Raw genomic sequence first — 21,118 nt, forward strand, 5'->3', positions numbered from 1 at the left:
AGAGGCATGAGGAGTGAGGAAACTTGATTAAGGTTTCGCCCGGCCCAAGAATCGAACCCAGGTCCTTTCGCTGTTTGTTCAGAAAGTTTCTTACTATCTCATGGCACATTCTACATGAATCCATCAGCCTTTGATCTATCTTCTTTCACGCACACACACTCCTTTTGGTGATATGGAATTCTCAGCTAACTCTAAAACGGCCAGGTTTCAAACCTTGCATCTACATGGAGCATTTGGGGTCCTTTGACCTAAAAGCTGCAGCAGATTTCTGCACTGTGTGAATCTTCAGATGCGCATTTTAAAAATTATGATAGTAGAAACAATTCATTCAGAGAAATGTTTTGGTATTTCAGTTCTGCGTTGAATTATTCACTGTAAGATCCTGAAATCTTCAAGCTCTGTCGGGACAAAGCTACTTTGGCATGTGAATGTCTAAAATGTAAATGCAGTGTGTGAATATGCTGTGTGACCTGGCAATAGGTTATTTCTGGCCAGTTGAAGATTCATGGTGCTCCATAAATACACCAGCAACTGTTTGAAGTATTTGTGTGTGAGCACCTCTCTAATGTTTATCGATGATCCTTAAAAAGCCCTAGGACAAAATTGTGGACGTCAGATGGACTAAGTGAATATGTAACATATACATCTCAAGTTTTTTGTAAATAAACACGTGGCAAGCTGGTCAGCTGGCAAGTGTGCTTTAGCTGGTCAGACTCCAGCTGTACCCCAACGCAAACTCTGGGGTCCCCAAGCCTTGGCTTATGCCAACCTGTACCTAATACTGTCTGGAATTGTGTAAGCAGGATGCACCCTCCAGAGAGAGTGCACATTCCAACAATCTATCTCTGGAATTTCCATGTGTAGGTGGGATGGTGGGATGTATGGATTCTCAGTTTGGTTTGGATATTCTTAAGCATGGGTTTCCGCATGTGTCAAACACCCAGCTGACTGAACAAAGTGTAGTATAACATTCCCAAAATGTTCATAAAAGTATATTTAATCTAGTGATCCCCCCCCCAATGAAGCTGTCAAACTTGTTTACTGAATGTAATGCAAGATTGTAAGTTTGTGGTAAGCTGTATAAAATAAACATCCCTTGAATCTACTATATTTAAAACCACTTGTAAATATTAAGTCTTTACAACATACACTCACTGCTAAAAATAGCAATCTTTTTAGACATGGGGGGAAATGGGTGCTATTTTTAACTCACCACCATAAGGTTATTTGTATTAATAAATATATCCCAGAATTTAGAGACTTTTTTTCCTCACTACATATTTTGGAGCTGCACTCACTTCTTTGCTCTTTGTAAGGCAACAGTGTGGTGAATCGATCACTTTTCCAGTTTATCCTACCCACTAACAACATTCAAAATACCAATTTATCCTCTGAATCAGTGGCCAGGGTCATTGGTTTTAAAGTCAGGTCCACAATAATGCCTACAAGTTTGCCCGGTCAGGCCTGTTTGGCTGTGTTATTAGATAATGGGAGCTTCTCCTGCACTGCCCCACATGGGGCCCCAAATTCCACCTAGTGTCATCCTGTTGTGAAAAGGTTGTGTCGTGCACAACTGTGGAACATTCTCAAATTCAGTCCCAATTCAGAACCCAGTTTGTTGGAAATGTGAAAAAATCGAAGCTGAATTTAAGAATTTTCCACAATAATGCACGATCTTAAATTTTAAGGCAAAATGTTCACAAAGGCTAAGACTCTGTAGAATTTTGATTTCCAAAGTATTTTCTCTCCACCCCACTTCCCCCACCTAACACTTCCTGCACCAGACATACGGTACCTCTGAGAGAGATTGCAAGTAGGAGTAAGTAACTAACAGTACGTAGGAACCGGGTTGTTAGTTGATTGGCGGATCACTTTTCCGGGGTAATAATTCCTTCAAAAAAATATATATTTTTTAAAAAAATAATAATAATTTGGTCACTCAATTCATGACTGTTTGTGGGACACTGTTGGGCATAATTGGCAGCCACATTTCACCCACAAAATATACCGTCAATTCACCTTACCATATATCTTGTGCAGCTCTTTGAGGCATCTCAAAGACATGATAAGGGGCTATATCAAATGCAAAGATTATTATTATTGCTGTATTTTATAGAATGCATTCAGGTACAGTATCCTTCAGAATTGAATGACTTTATTTTAGTGACTTTATTTTAGATGAAAAGCTTCTACAGCTCTCTCAGATAGGTGATGCTTGTGAATTGTAGATCATTTACACTAGGGGAAAACAGTAGTAAAATAATCCACAAGGCGGTGGCCAATGTTCAGTCAGGTTTTACGATTGATGGTTTATGTTGGATATTAACTTCGAGCAATTAAAATGCTGAAATTACCCATATTTATTGTCACTTAACATGTTTGATTTTCTTATTGGATCATAGGTTGGGATTTCCTGGCAATTTTAACGTGTACAGAATTAAAGGTTACAGATTAATTCAATTTAGTACCACACCACTTTATGGTAGCTGCATTTCAGTGACAGATGGCAGTCTTGCAATTGTACGCTTCTTTTGTTTAAATGAGCTCTTTATTATGTTTGGCTGTTTAATTAGATATTGCCTTTGTTGTCTTGTCATCTTCCCATTTCCTCTGTTTACGAACTAGCCGAACGTCATCTTTTGCTACAGAAGAGGGGGACGAGTATCTTCTGCTGGAAGATTTTGAAAGCAAAAAGCAACCGTTTCACAACCAGTGAGTTTTGTAAGCTGCATACGAGTCTATGATGAAAGCGTAGGCTGGTGTGCAGTTCAGAGTGTTCAGGATTGGTTTTTTGTGACAGAAAATGAATGATTCGGCAATTCCACTCTGCAAATTATGCCACATTCACTGCTTGAAAAGTCTTGCTGTTGATATTAACAGGCTCCTACTAACACTTCACATGCACCGTGTTGATGCTTTGAATCTGTACGAGGTGAGATGTTGGCAGGGGCTCGAGCTTGGTGATTACTTGGTGGAGGTTGCATGGTGCATTTGATTTGTTAATCATAAACTGGCCACTGTAGCCCACTTCTCACACACTCTCCCTAACCTCATTGAAAGACTTAATTGTGCAGAGACTTGCTCTTGAACGGCCTTACGCGAAGTAATTTGAAGGCAGAATGATTTTCGAAGTGTACTTACACACTCCCGCACAGTTAAACACACGTCAGGGTAAGTTGTTACAGTGGCCTTATGTTTGAGCGTTCGCGTGAAAATGCTTTATGAATCCTTAATAAAATGAAGAGGAATGACAATGAGGTAAACTCTGCAGATTTTCAGAGGCTGGCAAGCGAAGGGTGACATTTGGGAACATAGGAACAGAAGTAGGCTATTCAGCCCCCTGAGCCTGTTCCACCATTCTATTAGATCATGGTTGATCTGTACCTCAACTCCATTTACCCACATTTGCCCATATCCCTAGAAACCCTTACGTAAGAAAAATCTATCGACCACTGTCTTGAAAATTTGAATTGATCCAGTATCCTCAGCATTTGGGAAAGCGAGTTCCAGATTTCTACTACTCTTTGTGTGGAAAATCTTGACCTTGGCTCCAGACACCTTCATCCTTTCCCACTGCAACTCCAAAGAAAACAACAAACACAAGGATGTAGGAGAAGAAGATATAGCTGTAAAGGTAACCTTTCCAGTGGCCTTTTGCTGCCCCCACCCCCCCCACCCTGTAAAGGAAGTGATGAGAGAAAAATTACAATTACATGTCTGCCACCTTTTGATGGCAGGAAATGGTATTAGAGAGTGTTTTCACTAACATTAAATAGCTAGCTAAGTTCCAGCTTGCAGTTTATGGTGGAAGGCAGAATTATCATTCCTCAGGGCTCTATTCTCAATCCTCTCCTCTTCACCATCTACATGCTCCCCCTTGGTGACATCATTGGTAACAGCATGGGAGTCCACTTCCACATGTATGTGGATGACACCCAACTCTATCTCTGTGCCTCAACCTTCGATTCCAGGACCACTGCTGCTCAAGTCCTAAATTTCTTCAGCTAAATGTCAACAAGACTGAAGCTGTCCTGCTTGGCTCCCACTAGCATCTTTTCACCTCAGACGCTGACGACATCAACCTGCATGTTCCTCTCTACACAAAGTGCAGGTTAGCCAGATCTCTGCAGCTCACATCCTCTCCTGCACCTGGATCCGTGATCCTATCGTCAGTTAGCTCCATTGGCTCTCCATCCCCCAGAAGATCAAATTCAAGATCATGGTCTTTGTGTTAAAATCCCTTCAGACCCTCGCCCCATTCTATCTATTGTGATCTGAAACTCGACCAATCCAGCCTTCTTCCTGCCCCACCATCCGACCCACCAATAACAGCCAATGACAACAAACAACAAATCACATTTGTAAAGCGCCTTTCACATCAGGAGCACGTCCCAAGGCGCTGCCTTAACAGACGAACCTTGAGCCATTCTGCCCTCACTCTCTGAAACTCCATCCTGGGATCCTCCCTCTCCATCTACCTCCCCATTACATTTCTTCAACCACTCTTTCAGCCACCTTTTCCACCTCCCCCACACACCCCCCCCACCTTGGATGTCCAATCAGCTGTGGGAAGTTCATGCAGAAAGTCCTCCCAACATGAAAGATGATATATAACTGTAAATTGTTGTTTGTGCTGATATACAGGCTGGATTAAAGGGAGATTAAAGGAGCATTCGACCTGAGCTTTTGTTGGATGTGGGATGAGGTGGGGGGAGAGTTTTACTTAAAAATGTTTAAAAATGGGCATCTTAGTCTGATGCTAGAAACGTCTTGGAAAAACTGCTTGGTGCAGTTCTGATTGATTCAGACTTCAGCTGGTCTGAAGCAAAGGGTGAATGTTTCTAAAAGCAAGAGAGAGGAGTCACTGAGTCCCGACCAGCGCAAACCCCAGTGAATAAACCCCAGTGAATAACAGTGAAACCTCCCGTACCTCCAGTCACCACCAGGAGTACTCAAGCTGGGGTCTCCCAGCCTGAGTACTCCTGGTGGTGACTGGAGGTACGGGAGGAAGAGAAGTGTTGGCATCGTGTATGGGATGTGGGAATGGAAAGAAGAGAAAGAATATGGTTGGTTTGAGGGAGAGGGATGGGAAGGGCTGGCAACGTGGGGGTGAGGAGGGCCAGCAGAATGGAGAAGAGGATGAGTCCAGCTGCTGCTTCATTGAGAAGAGAGAAGAGAAATACTAGCACTATGATATGCCTCGTTTTTTTAAAAATGTTTTGGTCAACTGGGTCTGAAAACCCATCACCACTCTTAAGAGTATCCAAACCAGACCGAGAGTTCCAAGTATGTCATCTACGCATTCGGGAAATTCCCCTATTTGGAATGGATGCTCATTCCTCTCCCCAGAGGGACCCAACCTCCTTATCTAATCCCTGAAAGTATTGGCAGATTGGCAAGAGCCAAGGATATGCCAGCTACTGAATAAAATAAGGGAGATAAAAGGAGCAAATTTTTGCTTTGTGCATTTCCTGTGCAAATTATGCAGGGTTGGCTGGAGGGGCTGAATGGCTGACTCCTGTTCCAATGCTCTAAATTAATTTAATTTTGACGCCCCTGAAGTGCGGAGCTTCTTTGACCTTGATTTAAACTCACATAATCCAAGAATAACTCTTTTATTTTTATTTCTCATGGAATAAAATCGGCACAGTTCTAACTGAAGGACGACTTTACACTAGACGATTGCAGAGCATTCAAAGCAATATCAGCGATATCTTCACTTGGCAACAGTGGAAATGTGATCATGGGGAGTTTCATCTGAGCTGTGACACACTTTTGAATTATCGAGCTTGGGTTTGGATACAATCAACAATAGAGTTTCAAGGACAGTGTGATGTTTTCTGAAAAGTGTCAAAGCCTGAGATGCCTTTTGCTATAGCTGCTTCTGAAATACGTGTCACATCTTGTCTTGGCATCGGCCTCTTGCTCGTCCCTCGCATTCCTCCGCACCGCCATCGGAGGTCGTGCTATATACTTGTCAGGAGGGAACGTGATTTGCATAGTTCTCAACCAGAACATTCACCCTCATGATTCACGTCCACTCAGAGTCCACTCAACACTCTTGATTCCGGTGAGAGGTAGATGGGAGGCAAAATTAGAGCTCTTTATATTGGCTGTAACTGCTGCACAAACAAGAGTGCAGACCCAACTGAAATTGTACTGGACGTGTCATAAATTAGTATACTGTCGGAATGCACCATCAAGTAAAACATAATACAGTACAAAGAGAAAAAAATTGGAAATCAATGGTGCGCTGTCTGAATGCATTTTGTTTGGAGACATTTTAAGACCAATTGATTTTTCTAGAATATTAATCTCATTTAAGACTGGCAGAATATTTCAATGTTCCTCAGGTTATCCGGAAGCACTGTGAAGTTTTTTTGTTAATTGAAAATGAAAATATGTGTTTTTCTATCTGCATGTAAATATTCGAATGGATTTAATTTCTTGTGTTTGCTGGTTGACATAATTATTTTATCTCAATTACCTTTTTCAGTCGGCAACCCCACCTTTTCTTATGCAGCTGGTCCATTCATGTAATGTGGATGCAGATAACACAGTGGCACCAGCACCTTCCTGGGCTCTTGTAAATTTGAAGTCATTGCCAACTTCAGACATAACATACTATTGTAATCCATGAATTGTGGATCTTATTGTTTAATAAAAAAAAGAACTGTTGGGGTTGCTTGTTGTTATAGCTGTCAAATCAGTTTGCAGAAAGACAACCCAGCCCGTCTGATTTGCTCTGATTGCTGTTCTCTGCCTCCACTGACTGACGTTGACAAGTGGTTTCTGAAAAATGTTCTTACTTTTCCCTCCTGTTCCAGGTTGCATGCAAATGCTTTGTCCAAATCCGCTTCAGAAACTGATTGCAATGACAATGTACCTTCCCACAAACCTCCAGCACCAACTGCATCTAAACATGCCATGAATGGCTTCTTCCCCCAGGGCACCTACGACTCGCCCCCTTCCAGGATTATTCCCATTTCTACAGAGTCCAATCTTTACAACCTGCCAAGGAGTTATTCCCAAGATCTAATAGCCAGAACTTGTTCTCCAACAGTTACGGACAGTGAAGGGGATTTGAATGTATTTAATACACCTCCACGGATGTCCAGTATAGAGAACCAAATGAGGCCATTGTCTGTCTGTTATGACATTCCCCCAAAACCTGGAGGCACTTATCAAATTCCACGACCTTCGGGAGAGGGGACCATGAGTCAGAGTTTGCTGAAGTTGGAATCTATATCAGACGTCCCACCACCTCGCCCACCAAAACCTTCTCTGTCCCATGACCGTTCGCCAGTAGAGACCTATTGTGTACCTCGATCATCTTCAGAGGCTGATACCAATTACAGCGTTCCTAGTTCTGGCAAGACGCTTCGTAGCAATACCATTGGCACTATGGAAGGCCATTTGTTAAAGAAAGGTCAGTGTTCCCGCTTCTGTAAGCAAGTAACTCATTTAAATGCTATTCTCCTTACTTGAAATTGTTGAATAATTGTTGAAGTCAAAAGCTGATGTACAGTGACAACTTGTTTGTACTTGTTGAGAACTATGCAAACCATGTTCCCTTCTGACAAGTTGGGCACAAATGTTTGGTTTTGTGAGTTAGCAAACCATGTATCTTTAAATTACACTCTCAATTACCCTTGTGGTTCATTTATTACCCAAGATGTGATGGTAGTGTTTTAAGGGAAAACTTAGTCACGGGAAGGACAGTTTCCCATAGCCTACATGCTCCTTGTTTTATAATGCATTATTGACCAAAATTTTGAAAACCCATTTAACACACAAATTACCCACATTACTATTAACTGCTGACCTCAGGGTGATTGAACTGAACAGCTAAAGAACACCAAACAAAATTCACTAACATCTTAAAAATGATTTTGGTAGCTTTTTTTTTAATGAATTGGGTAATAGGTGATTTTGCACTTCAAATTTTGCACTGGCAATATTTTAATAAAAGCAGCACAAAAGAAAAATTATAGTGTGGTTAGAAATTGCTTGTTGTGTTAACCAATGGCAGAAATGTTTGCAAACCTATAATTGTTCTGGAATCCTTTACATCATTAGTTGTTCATAACATGGTTGTAAGTGACATTTAGTGAAGAATACTGATTCAAATATTTGTTTTGTCCTTGCGGTTCTTTCTGGTTGCAGATTGCGGTGCTCAAGATAGCTATGATATTCCACGAACGTTTTCTGCAGACAGAAGCAGTTCACTAGAGCTTGGGGAAGGGTTTAGCAGTTACCTGGTAAGTGCATTTTAATGATTCAATTACAAGAGATCATAGCCACCAAGCAGTGCTTGTTTTGTGGATTGCATTCCTCACACTTTATGTCAGTCGTTGAGATAAAAGATAACATGGGTTTTCCACTTGAAGCACTGCTGTCTTTTTTATTATATTTATTTTTTCAGTATAATACACCTCTGAGTAGGAAAGTTTTGAGTTCAAGCCCCACATTAGGACTTTGAACTCGCAGTCTAGGCTGACATTCCAGTGCAGTTCAGGGGGAATGCTGCATTGTTGAAGATGCTGTCCTTCAGATGCGACAGTAAACCAAGATCCTGTCTGCCTGTTCGGGTGGACAGTAAAGTCCCATGGTATTGTTTGAAAAGAAAAGTGAGTTTCTTCCAGTGTCCTGGCCAACAATCCCCCAAATAAAATTGATTGTTCACTCCATTGGCTGTTTGTGGGACATTGCTGTGCATTAATCGGCCACTGCACTCGCCTACAAAATACATGGACACTGGACTTCACATTGTAAAGTTTACAGCATATCCTATGAAGTAATTTGAGACAGCTCAACAATGTGATATGGTGCTATATCAAATGCAAGGATGACTATACTGTGATTATGCTCAGATGAATGTTGAAATAACCTATGTAAGTGACACCAAGCCACAGCTTGGATCTGGGAGCTTCAGTCACTGAAGCCAGGCTAGTTACTTCTGTAAAAAGGTGAATTTCAGTTGTATTATAATTAAATACTAGATATCAAATTGGGCATCTGAGGAATTCTAAAATAAACCATAGAATTGTTTTTAAAAAATGATACCTTTGCTAATTGGATCACAGGTGGTGAGATTTCATAGAGTAAGTGACCAGGACATCCATTATTTTCTCTTGTTCCAATATTCTCAAGGCAGTAATATTTCAGCCCATTGCCTCAAATTCAATCTGGCTAGAACCGAATACTGTGCGACTGCCGATTTCATCAGTTTCGGAACTTCCTTTAAGATCGGTTCTCTTTGATGCTTATTTGAAAAATAAATGATTTTCTGAACGTTAAGCACTAAGTAAATTTCAATACAGTGAAAAATTAGACACATGTGTTACTTATTGACCTATTGAAGGAAATTAAATTTGGCGTTCACGTCATGGATGTCCGTGGGACATTGCTGTGCGCAAATTGTCTGTGGTGTTCACCTACAAATACAGAGCCACAATGCTTCTCAGCACAAACCTGTGAATCGCCTTGAGACATCTCAATGACGTGACAAAGCGTTATATCAAATGCAAGGATTATTGTTACAAAAGAATAAAAATGCCACTACAGCTTTTGATTAAACATTCCTGGCATTATTCAAGGTTTAGAAAATAACTTGCCAAAGAGAGGCTTAAGAGCTTACATTCAAACTAAGGACAACAAAAGGCAATGTAGGGCTTTTTTTGGTAAAAGGTGATAGCCATTTGGAATAGACTACCTGCGCAGGTGGAACTAGAACGGTTTTCAAAAAGGGACTTAATAATTATGCTAATAATAATCCTTGCATTTAATAATATTGATAATAAATATTTTGGTAAGGCGCCTTTCATGTCAGGGGGATGCTTCACAGCATATAGCGTAAAGTATTGTGACTATGTAAATTTTGTGGACGAACAAGAGAAATTCCTATTTGTGGGATATTGGTTGCCTTTAAATACACAGTCATTACATTTTACGTTATTATACAGGATTTCACTGTACTTTACATTAAAATCTGATGCAAGGGGCACTATATTAAATCCAATAATAATAATAATCCTTGCATTTGATATAGCATCTCATCACGATGTTGAGACATCTCAAAGCCTTCACAGAATATATTGTAAAGTGGATTGACTATGCATTGTTTTGGGCGAACATAAGGAATATTGTATATTATATATTATTATAGGTTGTACATTATATATTATAGGTTGGAGGGGCGTGGGTGTCAAGGGAATATGTTTTAAAAACAAATTTTAAGAAACGATCCGTTAGTTGGATAATTTATTTCACTTTTTTTCCCCTCCTCCTCCTCCTTGGATCTTAAGCAAAAGAAGGGAATGATGCCCCTGGCAAATTTGAATATTGAAGAAGCTGATCAGAACTATGTGCCCATGGATGCAAACTCCCCTCCACGACTCCATTCAACCAGCCACCCAGACCCAATCCAGGAAACCAACTACGTAGCTATGACGCCGGGACCTTTTGAGTTCTCTGCACTTGGAATGCAGGTCCCCCCTCCAGCACACATGGGTTTCAGGGTCAGCCCAAAGACCCCCCCACGGAGACCGGTACTTGCTGTCGACTGCCAGCCTCCGCCAGTAGACAGGAACCTTAAGCCTGATAGGAAAGGTAAGAGGCGATGTGCACAATTTGGTTATATTTATTGGGGTTTCACCCTCGATATGTCGAATGTATCGAAAAGATTTACACTGTATAGCGCACCATAATGTTTTTTCACCACTCCTCACCATTTAAAACGTTTTGTTTCAATCAACAGTTCAAGTGGGAAAGATAAAATTATATTTAAAACATAGACTGACCTCTTAAAGGTTTATTTTGGACTTAAAGGAAGGCAAAATATCTGCAGCGCTCTTGGAATTGGGGCATTATTTTACGGAAGTAGAGAAATTTGGGGATAATAAGTAGACAATTGAAGCAAAATTTTGGAAGCAGGCTTTGTTCAAACTAAAGTAAACTGGAGTCATGCAGGAGAGATTGCAGAGAAAATGCCGTGTGCTGTCTGTGTGTTGTTGTCGAGAGTGTTGCAATCCATTAAACGTTTTGGAAAGTGAGCTCAATTTGGAAAGGAATATTCTTCTTTTTAATGTAAGCACGAAATGTACTTGTATTAAAATGAGTTTATTCTGAAAACCTTCCCACTGCCGAAAGGACAAGTAGGTGACTTTCAAGTCTTCTTACATTCCACTTTGTGTCCATCCACAAGAGGAAGAGAGATCAGACAATTGAGAGCTCCAGCCCTGTACAGACCATTCACCCACAAAATACACACAGCCACATCACTTTACAGTATATGCTGTGAAGTCCTTTTAGACATCTTGATGGCATGATAAGATGCTATGTCACTTGCAAGGATTATTTATTTGTGTCAGATCCTTTTGTTTTGTCACCGTAAAGGTCTTTAAATCAAAATATTCACCCTTACCTCATGAAAATACCCATTAGATGATTTCAGTTTGATTTTGATTTTGTCGTTTCCCCCCTCTTACTCTCCCCCCCCCCCACCCCCACCCACCCATAAAAATAGAAAAACATTTTTTTAATGGGTTTGCGGGTCAATGACAATGAGCCCTTTGTTATGCTTGACTTTGTATCAATCCATAATCTGAATCACTATCATCCAAAATGGCTTGCAACACTTCCCAAGTTTTATGCTAAATCCCTTTCGTTGATATTGGTGTGTTGACACCACCTGGAGTGTGCTCTCTGTCAGTGCTTTGGTGGCTCGATCCGAGGCCACCTTTCATAAATCGATCAGATCAGGTGGGAAAGTGTATTTTGTTTTTCTTTATCTTCATTGAAACGTATTATTGTGCCTGCATTTATATTGCTGATGTCCTCGCTCTTCTCAAGCTTGTAGCTGAGCTTTTTGAGTGCACCTTTTCTGCATTGTGCTTTCACTGTATAGCTGTCGCTGGTGGAGGTGCAGGGGAATTCTCGCTGAATTTCTACTAAAGTTTCCCGTTCCATTTGCTGCTAAGAACGTGGGTTTAATAACACTTGCATTATAGCTGTGCCTAAAATATGTTTTAATACTGCATCGGGGACAGAACAAATGTCACAACTCAACAAGCAGGGAATTACTTTTTTTTATATGTCTATTAATCCTCCTTTCTCAGCCACTTGTTTTCAAGCATCAATGGTCAGCTTCCACACTGCTCACCAATGTTGTGGTGCTGAGTGACAGCCAAGAAAATATGGTATTAATAAAATCACTGCGAGCAAAGATGAGGAGCATCTTTTGAGACCATGTTTGAGATACCCAGATCTGCTGTTCATTGATAGTGGCTCTGTAGATCATGTGCATCAGAAATTCCAAGCGACAGTGTTTTATTGTAGCACGGGATTATACATGAGCTGCCACTTTGTTCTTTGTTCAGGATAAACCCCACTCACTATGTATTTCTGGATAAATTGAAAGGGGCTGCCTTTTTATATATATATATTATATATATATATATTATATATTATATATATAAAATCACCCAATTGTCAAGTTATTAACACAAAAGATCTTTGTAGTTTACAGTTACAGATCTTGTTGCGCTTGATTGTGTCCTACAGTGTTTGTTTCATTGTTGTTTTGTGACATATTCCCAAGATTTGAACAGGTTAGGAAATGGTTTGACATTCATTGAATTCATAATTACGAGGAGTTGCTGAATTCCTGTGTAAGTTTAGGAGGGATATATAGGATACATTTACACAGAGGGTAATTAACAACTGGAACAGGTTACCAGGAAAGGTGGTTGAAGTGAGGACATTGGACTCATTTTTTTTTTAAAAATCAGCTTGGCACTGTGAACAGAGGATGGGCGGGTGGGTGTTCTTGAAGGTTGACATCAGATGGGCCGAGAGAATATTCTTTACCTGAACTTCTCTTGTGATCTGATATGTTTTAAGACCTTAAGGATGAACTTGGCAGAGGAAAGTAATGCCCAAGAGACAAAAGTTCCCAAAGAACAGATGCCATCAGCTCATTCCTCTGCCGGACTCCTATCTGTCAGACAGAATGGAAACCTGGATAGATTTGTTTTCAAGTAGCGATAGTCTTGTGATCAGTACCAGCAAAGTTAACAAGATAAGTGACTTATTTTGCTATTTATTTTGAAGAGTGGTGTAGCTCTCATTTCTTCATGAGCTCTAATAATAATCCCTCCAAAACAAAACAAAATAAATTGGTCTTTTTCAATCCACGGCTGTTTGTGGGACACTGCTGTCGCAATTTCACCCACAAATATACAGTCAATTCACTTTACAGCATATTCTGTGAAACGCTTTGAAACGTCTAGAAGATGCTATATCAAATGCAAGGATTATTATTATTATTTCTTTGGGGGATGAATGCAACTATTTAACGTTCTGGTTGGCAGTGATCGATAGCATTAACAATTCAGATCATCATGTTATTATTTCATCTTGACGCTCACAATACTATTTCACTGTGTAATCCAGAGGTATGGGACATTTTTAAATAGAAAATTAGTATAAAGGATTTGACCATGTTGTAGTTGAAGTATGGTAATAGTTTCATTATGATCCATTATATGGATCAATTTCCAATGATTAATGTGACCCCAGTGGCCTTTTTTTGATGCTTGTCAAGATGAGATATGCAAGTACTGCGCAAATGTTTCAGCAATAATCTCTCAGGGAAGCTATTGCGCAGGCAGACATAGAATAAACATCCCTCTGTTACTGCCAGAATAAATGGGGAGAAATTGCACATTTAGCATTTCAGAGAATCCAAAATATGACAAATTGTTGAATCAGTCTTAACTATGAAACCATTTTTCTTTAAAGAACTTGCAGAAAAAAGGCTTCAAAATGGGGACTATTTAAAGAATATTCAAGTTCTGGATTCTCTGAATTACTAGATTGCTAGAAGATGTGATAAAGTGCTATATCAAATGCAAGGATTATTATTATTATATTATATTTATCTAGTTCCTTATTGAAAGCTTTTTTTTCCAATGAATAACGGGTTCTGGGCTTTTAAGTCACCAAGTTAGAAATGGCAGTAATTTTTTTTTACAAATACAGCATTGCTTTGCTTTTTCAACACATTTTCTGTCTTTTGCAATAGTTTCACATGCTTTGCCATTTGAAACTGGATCCTTTTGTATCAGAGTTGTGGCAAGATAAACTGGAATTCATTCAGACCCAATGGATAAATCATCACATCAATGGGGAGTGATTGGACCTGAAGAACTTATTTTTCTTTCCCACCTGCTCAGTTTCATCCAGCTATTTAGGAATTGGGTAACTGTGGAAAACGCAGTAAATGTGTTTGCTCACAAATAGATTTTTTTTTAAAGTCTATTTGTAGAACTTGAGCAGCTGTATAAACAGGGCAGTTTTGCTCATTCAACCAACATGGATTTGATTTCTAACCTATAACAGAGTCTCAGCATTAACTTGATATTACATACAGTACAAATTTCCACTGGCTAAAGATGTCACTACTTTAAACTAGCTGAGTTCTGCCTACAGTTTGCCCGCAAAACATAGGCACTACGTTACTGCAAATTTTGTGAAATGATTTGAGACATTTCAATTAAGTAATAAAGCACTATATCAAATGTCAAGATTATTACTATTAAAGTTATAGCATTTTAGTACATACACTGTCTTCATCAGTGTAAGACCATACGACTGTTAATCTGTTTACAGTCATGGAATCAAATTGCGTTTAAATGTCATTGTCGGCATTAATTAGTTTGAATTGATTACGATTCATTTAATCAGTATGTTTGGCTGCCATCAGTATCTTCTCGCTGTGTTGATCTGCTTGTCATATACTGGCTGGTGTTTCTACAGATCCAACACTTTAAATCCCAATGGTCTAATATTATAGTGCTGGGATTGACCTGTGCAGTGCAAATTTATTAAAACAAATTTTGCATTTGATGATAATAATCTTTGCATTTGATATAGCACCTCTCATGTTGAAACATTTCAAAGCGATTAACAGGTATTTGCAATCAAGTGTAGTGACTGTCCATTTCCAGGCAAACACATTTGCACAAAGCATTTTCTCACGATTGCCATGAAGTGAATGACCAATTTATCCATAGATCAACAATGTGATCCTACTCCAGTACTCTATGAAGAATGGGGCCTTAGACTCTTGACTTTTCCCTGGGTATTTTGAAATGAATATGATTTAAAGAGGGCAAGTCTTTGCCTTTTTCTGTCTCCCATCTCTATTGAAGTTCCTTTTTCACATGGCAATCCAACTGGTAACCCAGTTAAGAGCGACTGACATCCTGCCATGCTAAGGAAAGCATGTCTGTCCAGCTGTGCTGAGCCTTGAGATCTTGACCTCTGTGATTGGGAGTCAAGTGCTTAACCACTTGCTGTGGAGGTTCTCAGGGGAAAATAGCTTGATTTGGGTCAGTTTCGCTGAAGCTAGGCTCTGGTAATTGTGGCTTGTTTGTGTAATTTGGAAGATTCTAGAGGAATAGCTGTAATTGAGGATGTGGCTTTCAAAACTGGTGATGTCGCCAACAGGACTGTTTTGCTGCTAAAGGCATACAAAGGAATTAAGCTGTTTTTGGGGGGAAGTGATAGACAATGGGGAAGAAGGAGCCTGAAGAAGGCAATTTTCTCTGACTATCAGGATTCATAATTGGCTTACCCCCCTGCCCCCTCCCAGATAATGATGAGAGGCAAAAGGAGGAACCTACTATACAGTTAGGACATTGTGGATGCAAATTGCTGAATTTGCATTTTTATAACATACGATAAATTGAATAATTCTGGGGGGAAACTTGAACTGGCTGATAGGAAAATGCCTTCAATTAGCAGCTGCTGGTGAGAACAGTGAGAAAGTTTAAAATGTTTACAGCACAGAAGAAGGCCATTTGAACATAAGACCAAGTTCACCTTGCACCACCATGGCAGTCACATGCACATGTCATCAATTTATACAACATTTCATTCAGCCCACTGTGGCAAATTGTACAGTACACTCAAAATTTCAAATTGTACCCTGAGACTTGAAGGCAACATTGTTCTGTTTCTCCCCGCTGGTTTACCAACATTAAAATGATAATCCCTGTTCAGATTATTAACTATAGTTGGACCTGGATTCACTTGTTTTGGGGGTAGAAATTGGGCCAGGGTTTGAAAATAATCTACATTTATTTTCAGAGAGTCCAGAATTGCTACATTCTTAAATGCAGCCATGATATTCATGAAGATTTTTCTGTAGGAACTGTAGGAAACTGGTGTCAAAGTTAAGACTTTGAATTGAACAATTTGCCAGTTTCTGGATGCTGTGAAATGCTAAGAAAATAATAATAAATTTAGACCCAGGTGGAATCTCTACCCCTTTGCTCCTGTGAATGGGTTGGGGGGAGGGAGACAGGATATGTAATGCCAATTGCGACTTTTCCAGCTCTCGTGAACAAATTCAGAGGATGTTATAAAATGGATTCTGCAACTGTGTTAACTTCAGGAAACAGGAGTGATAGGATACCCTTCTGGTTTGTTGGTGTGACAGGAAGATTGTATTTTTATGCTTGGTTGTGGAAACTTTCTCTCTTCCCGCGCCCCCCCCCCCACCCACTCACCACCACATTGTCCCCCACCAAGGGCTTGAGCTACTGGTGAAAGGATTTCCGCGTTTGTGCTTCTGTGAATGGAATGCTCGAATGTATTATCCACACCTTGTGAAACACTTGCATGCCGTGGCTTATTGCTCATTAAATGTTCTGAGAAATAATCACTCTTTGAGTCTCTGACTTGAGCATGGACTGCGTGGTCAGCCAGGTACACACACATCTCTTCCGCTCAGCCGGTTTAGTACACGCACTTGCAACCTCTAACAAAAAGCCTTGCTCAATCAAAACAGAACACCTTGCAGAGGAAAAATTATAACGCTAAGAGTCTTCTTTTTCGTCAATTAGGTCAGAGTCCTAAAATTTTAAGAACTAAACCTGTTTTAGAACGAACAGATACTCAAACCGTAGATGAATTTCTTCCAAGACGACTAAAGGGTAGGTGATGTTCAGCATGCTATGTTACGAAGGTTTCGAACTTGAACTAACCATTCTGTAGTCGTCCATGTTATATCAATAACCCTTCCATGATCATGTTAACGGTCTGTCAATCGGTAGTCTTTATCTCTGCTATCATTTCAGATTGGTTGGGGGTTTAGGTTTAGTTATACAATGTTTTGTTTAGTTACTGTACGTGCAGAAATGGATTTATCCGTTTAATGGGGCGTTAAATGATCACAAATGATTCTTTCTGAATGTCCTGCCAGTATAAAATCTATGATGTTTGAAAATTAATTAAATGTACCTGTAAAATGCTTGCAAATTTATAAGCTCATTCACTTGCTCTTCTTTGTAATTAAACAACAACATTTTCAACTTCGAAGTTCCATTTTAAGCTTCAAAACAGAGTTGATCAACCAAATGTTTAGCCATGATCTAGGTCTTCAATTTGATGTAGCTCATAAGAGATTTAGAAATGCTTTTAAATACATTGTGTGCAAACACTGTGTATAAACATTGTGCATTGCAACTTTGCTCTGGAGAGAACGCATGTAAAGTGGAATAGCAAAGTTTGCTTGCAGTGACCTCTACTGTTCAAATAAAAGTCTGTGGGAAAGCCATGGTCCATTGAAACATTGGTGGAGAATCTTGTTGTTGATATCAAATAAAGCCCATAAACGTTTATATACGTCTATGAAGAAAGCAATTCACACACAAAAAAAACAAAAAATTACCAATGAGATTGAGGGCGCACTGCTACTNAAAAAAAAACTTTATTTTGATTGTGTTCCTCAAATTCAATTTAAATTCCCCAATAGTACAGGATTTAAAAGAAAGAGCTGTGTATAATATAACTGCACAAGGTTTTATGTTTCATGTGTAAATGAAAGGTTAATAGCAGTTAGAGAAGCAGATGCTGTTTATCCATAATTTGTTGCATTAAGATCGTATTGAAACATTCTCCCTGGCGTTTAGGCAGCTTTATTCCAGTCGACACATGGGCAACAGTTCTGCAGGATCTTTTTTAGAATTTACACATTCTCAATATGCTTTTTATATTAAAAAAAAATGAGTCATGCGTTTCAAAAACATATGGTCTGCATTCCTGAAAATCTGAAGTTAATGTTCAAATAGAGGTCGGAATCCAAGCTAAAGTTAAGGATTATACCAGGTCTTTAACTCCTCAGACTATCTGAGAATGGACTGTGGCTTCCGTCACTTGCCACAGGTTCCAATTCCAATTCATTGCCAGCCCGGGGGAGAAAAATACAATCATATGACCTGTATCAAGTATACTTAAAGTCAAAGCCTTGAGGTGATTAGTGAAGTGTATGTGTCAGAGCCAATAACACAAGTTGATATCATGCATTCTGTTTGTTACAAGGATGTGCACTATTTTAGTTGTAACCTTTTTTTTTAGAAATGTACGTATGATATTCTGTATCTGATACATAAGTGAAATTTGTCTCATGTTTTGCATGTATAAAGTCCACTGACTTGCACTTCTTCCACCACAGTTAAACCTGCTCCACTGGAAATAAAACCTCTGCCTGAATTTGAGGAATTAGCTCCAGTCAGATCACCAGTGACCAAAACCTTTACCAGAGAGTAAGTTTCTTATCTGTTGCTTATTACTGACTCTTGTGGTGTTGAATTTCTTGCTGATTGTATTTGTTTTTTTCAAATCAGTTTCAAATTCAAATTGATTCTAAATCTCCAACTATGTTCCGCTTGTCTTGTTCTACTTGGAAGTTTACTGAATCGAGCGCGTTTAAACTGAAATGTAAATGACGAACAGAAAAAGGTGGCAAACCAGCTTTGTGCGGCCAAAGAAAACAAGATATTTTCTGTAACTTTGAACAACAGTTGTTGGCCTTTCAGCTTTTTGTCATAAATGAGTAGGCTAAGAAGAATCATGTTTTCAGTGCTCTGAGACTCCGGGTGAAGGTTGCTTTATAAACGCAAATTGTTCTGTATAGATGGATCAAATTTCCCCGTGAGATGATTGACGGCATAATTGTAGTGACATTGAAACCTACACAAAGCTGCAGGCACAAGACACCTGGCTGTGTTATCTAATACACTCAAGATTCCTATTCTGACTACACTATATTATGATGGAGTAGCACCATCTCAATGTCTCACATCCCAGGTGACATCTCTCCAAACATCCTGCACCAAAGAATATATTCAGATCTCCTGATGCACATGCTGTTGGCTCCTGAACACAAGCCTCCCTTTCCCTTTCCGTTGGCTTATATGTTCTGTCCTCTTCGGGTCTGGAATCTAAAACGTTTTCTCATCACCTTGTATCAACCTCTTACTTTATAGAAGCCAGAACAATTTGTCATCCCGCATGTCTTAACAGGCCCAAATTCCACAAACTGTTCAAATTGATGTGCTCCAAACAGGCACAGTGTCTCAGTCACCGGTGGGATGATTTTCTTGCAGTTTCTCCTTTGATATTGAGCCTTTACTGTGTAGTGTCAGGAGCAGTGCTCCAGAGGGATTTGTACTCTCATTCCCCATCCATCCATATGTTTATACAGTGCACTTGGCAGTGAATTGCTGCAAAAAGTAGGTGATTTGCCACCAAACATGAAGGATAAATGGACTCTGGGAAGAGAACTGAAATGTTTTTAAACGCAAGTTTTTCCAATGAAAATGTAAACGTGCGTAGATGACCCTCCTAAATGACTTTCATTGCAGGCTGAAGGACTCCTTCATTGTTTCTGGGGCAGAGAGTTGTCAGTCGACAACTTTTTCATACATCTCAAGTTTGTTACTATTAAAATTTGTAATTAACCAGCCGAGAGTGAGAAACTGATCCTCCCAATCGAGGTCTTTGTGCTCAGCGAAGACCAGCACTGCACATGTGTCTGATCTGGGGGTTGGGTTCCTATATTGCAGAGTGAAATTGACAGCCTTGTCATAACAAAACATTACCGCAGAAAGGTACTTTGTGGCTTTGCTTCATTTGCTTAGCAATGAATGTGTGTGTATCAGCTTGAAAAAATGCAATGTGTACAAGCCAGAGCTTGTTGTGCCATTCGATGGGTGACTGTGTGTGCAGCGTTTTTACGCTGCCATGTGTTGAAACCAGCCTGACTTTGAAATGTTGAATTAATTGTTCTGCGAATCGATGGGAGATAATTTGATCCAAACCAACCAGATTTCATTTTAAAACAATGCTCCATAACAAACACCAGTTATTAACAAAGCAAAACTCAACAGGCATGGTAAGGTCCTCCATGTGCTTACTCATCATTCTTAGCAAAAATCAGTCCTCCACAGACAGAATACGTGATATCGACAGTGGGGGGGTTCAGCCCCTTGTGGCTGTAAACAGGGATATAATGAGGATCTTTTAAGGACACCTGTCCCACTCACTCCGTGGCTGTTTGTGGGACACTGCTATGTGCAAACTGGCTTCCGCATTTCGCCCACAGTCAATCTATTTCACTGTGAAATGATTTGAGATGTCTCAACAATGTACAACAACAACTTGTTTTTACATAGCACCCTTCACGGAGGATTGCAACCCAGAGCACTTGTAGTAAGGCGCTATGTCAAATGCAAGGATTATTATTATTATTATTTAAACTTCAGGGAAGGCGAGTAAGGCTAAAGATCATTGCCAGGCGGAGGGAGAAGGACAGAGAACACCAAGACCTTTTTAAAATGAGCTGAATTTACCTGGCCTTGATGTTTCCTTCTGTGGCTGCGTTCTACTCTCTATGCATTGGTTGGGTTTGTGGGAATGAGTGACATGAATCTTGCCCGAGAGACAGCCTTTCGGAGATGGATAACACATGCCACCCTGTGCCTTTCCCCCACACTAAAAGCCACATATGTGAAGTTTGGGTGAGCTCCAGTTGTCGAAACAATGCAATGAGTGGACAGATAACAGGGTTGACAAAGTGGCTTGTCAGGAAAGTGGCAACATAAAGGGCACCCTGACATTATTAAATGTGCCTCGGGACATAAAGTGTGTCTCCTGGAGGGAATCTTGTGTACACCACAAGAACCCGCAAGAAATCTGCACTGAGGTGATCCTGATTCAGGGCCACAGTCACACAGGTCAGCCTGAACTTGCCGGAGGTGAACATTAT

General features: G+C 39.9%; 1 protein-coding gene across 7 annotated transcripts in view; it reads left to right on the forward strand.

Annotated features, from left to right (window-relative positions):
• Positions 1-21,118, forward strand: part of gab1 (GRB2-associated binding protein 1) — a 124,073-nt gene that overhangs the window by 92,453 nt on the left and 10,502 nt on the right. For 4 of the 7 annotated variants that reach the window (XM_042339337.1, XM_042339336.1, XM_042339332.1 and 1 more), the window contains exons 5-10: positions 2,626-2,712; positions 6,828-7,429; positions 8,167-8,261; positions 10,308-10,611; positions 16,914-17,003; positions 18,524-18,614. In XM_042339337.1, the coding sequence (XP_042195271.1) occupies positions 2,626-2,712; positions 6,828-7,429; positions 8,167-8,261; positions 10,308-10,611; positions 16,914-17,003; positions 18,524-18,614 (1,269 nt within the window). The remainder of the gene's footprint in view (positions 1-2,625; positions 2,713-6,827; positions 7,430-8,166; positions 8,262-10,307; positions 10,612-16,913; positions 17,004-18,523; positions 18,615-21,118) is intronic. The other 3 variants (XM_042339352.1, XM_042339349.1, XM_042339358.1) reach the window with 3 other exon arrangements.

The sequence above is a fragment of the Callorhinchus milii genome, unplaced genomic scaffold (genome assembly GCF_018977255.1).
Source record: "Callorhinchus milii isolate IMCB2004 unplaced genomic scaffold, IMCB_Cmil_1.0 Scaffold1, whole genome shotgun sequence".
NCBI classification, from domain to species: domain Eukaryota; kingdom Metazoa; phylum Chordata; class Chondrichthyes; order Chimaeriformes; family Callorhinchidae; genus Callorhinchus; species Callorhinchus milii.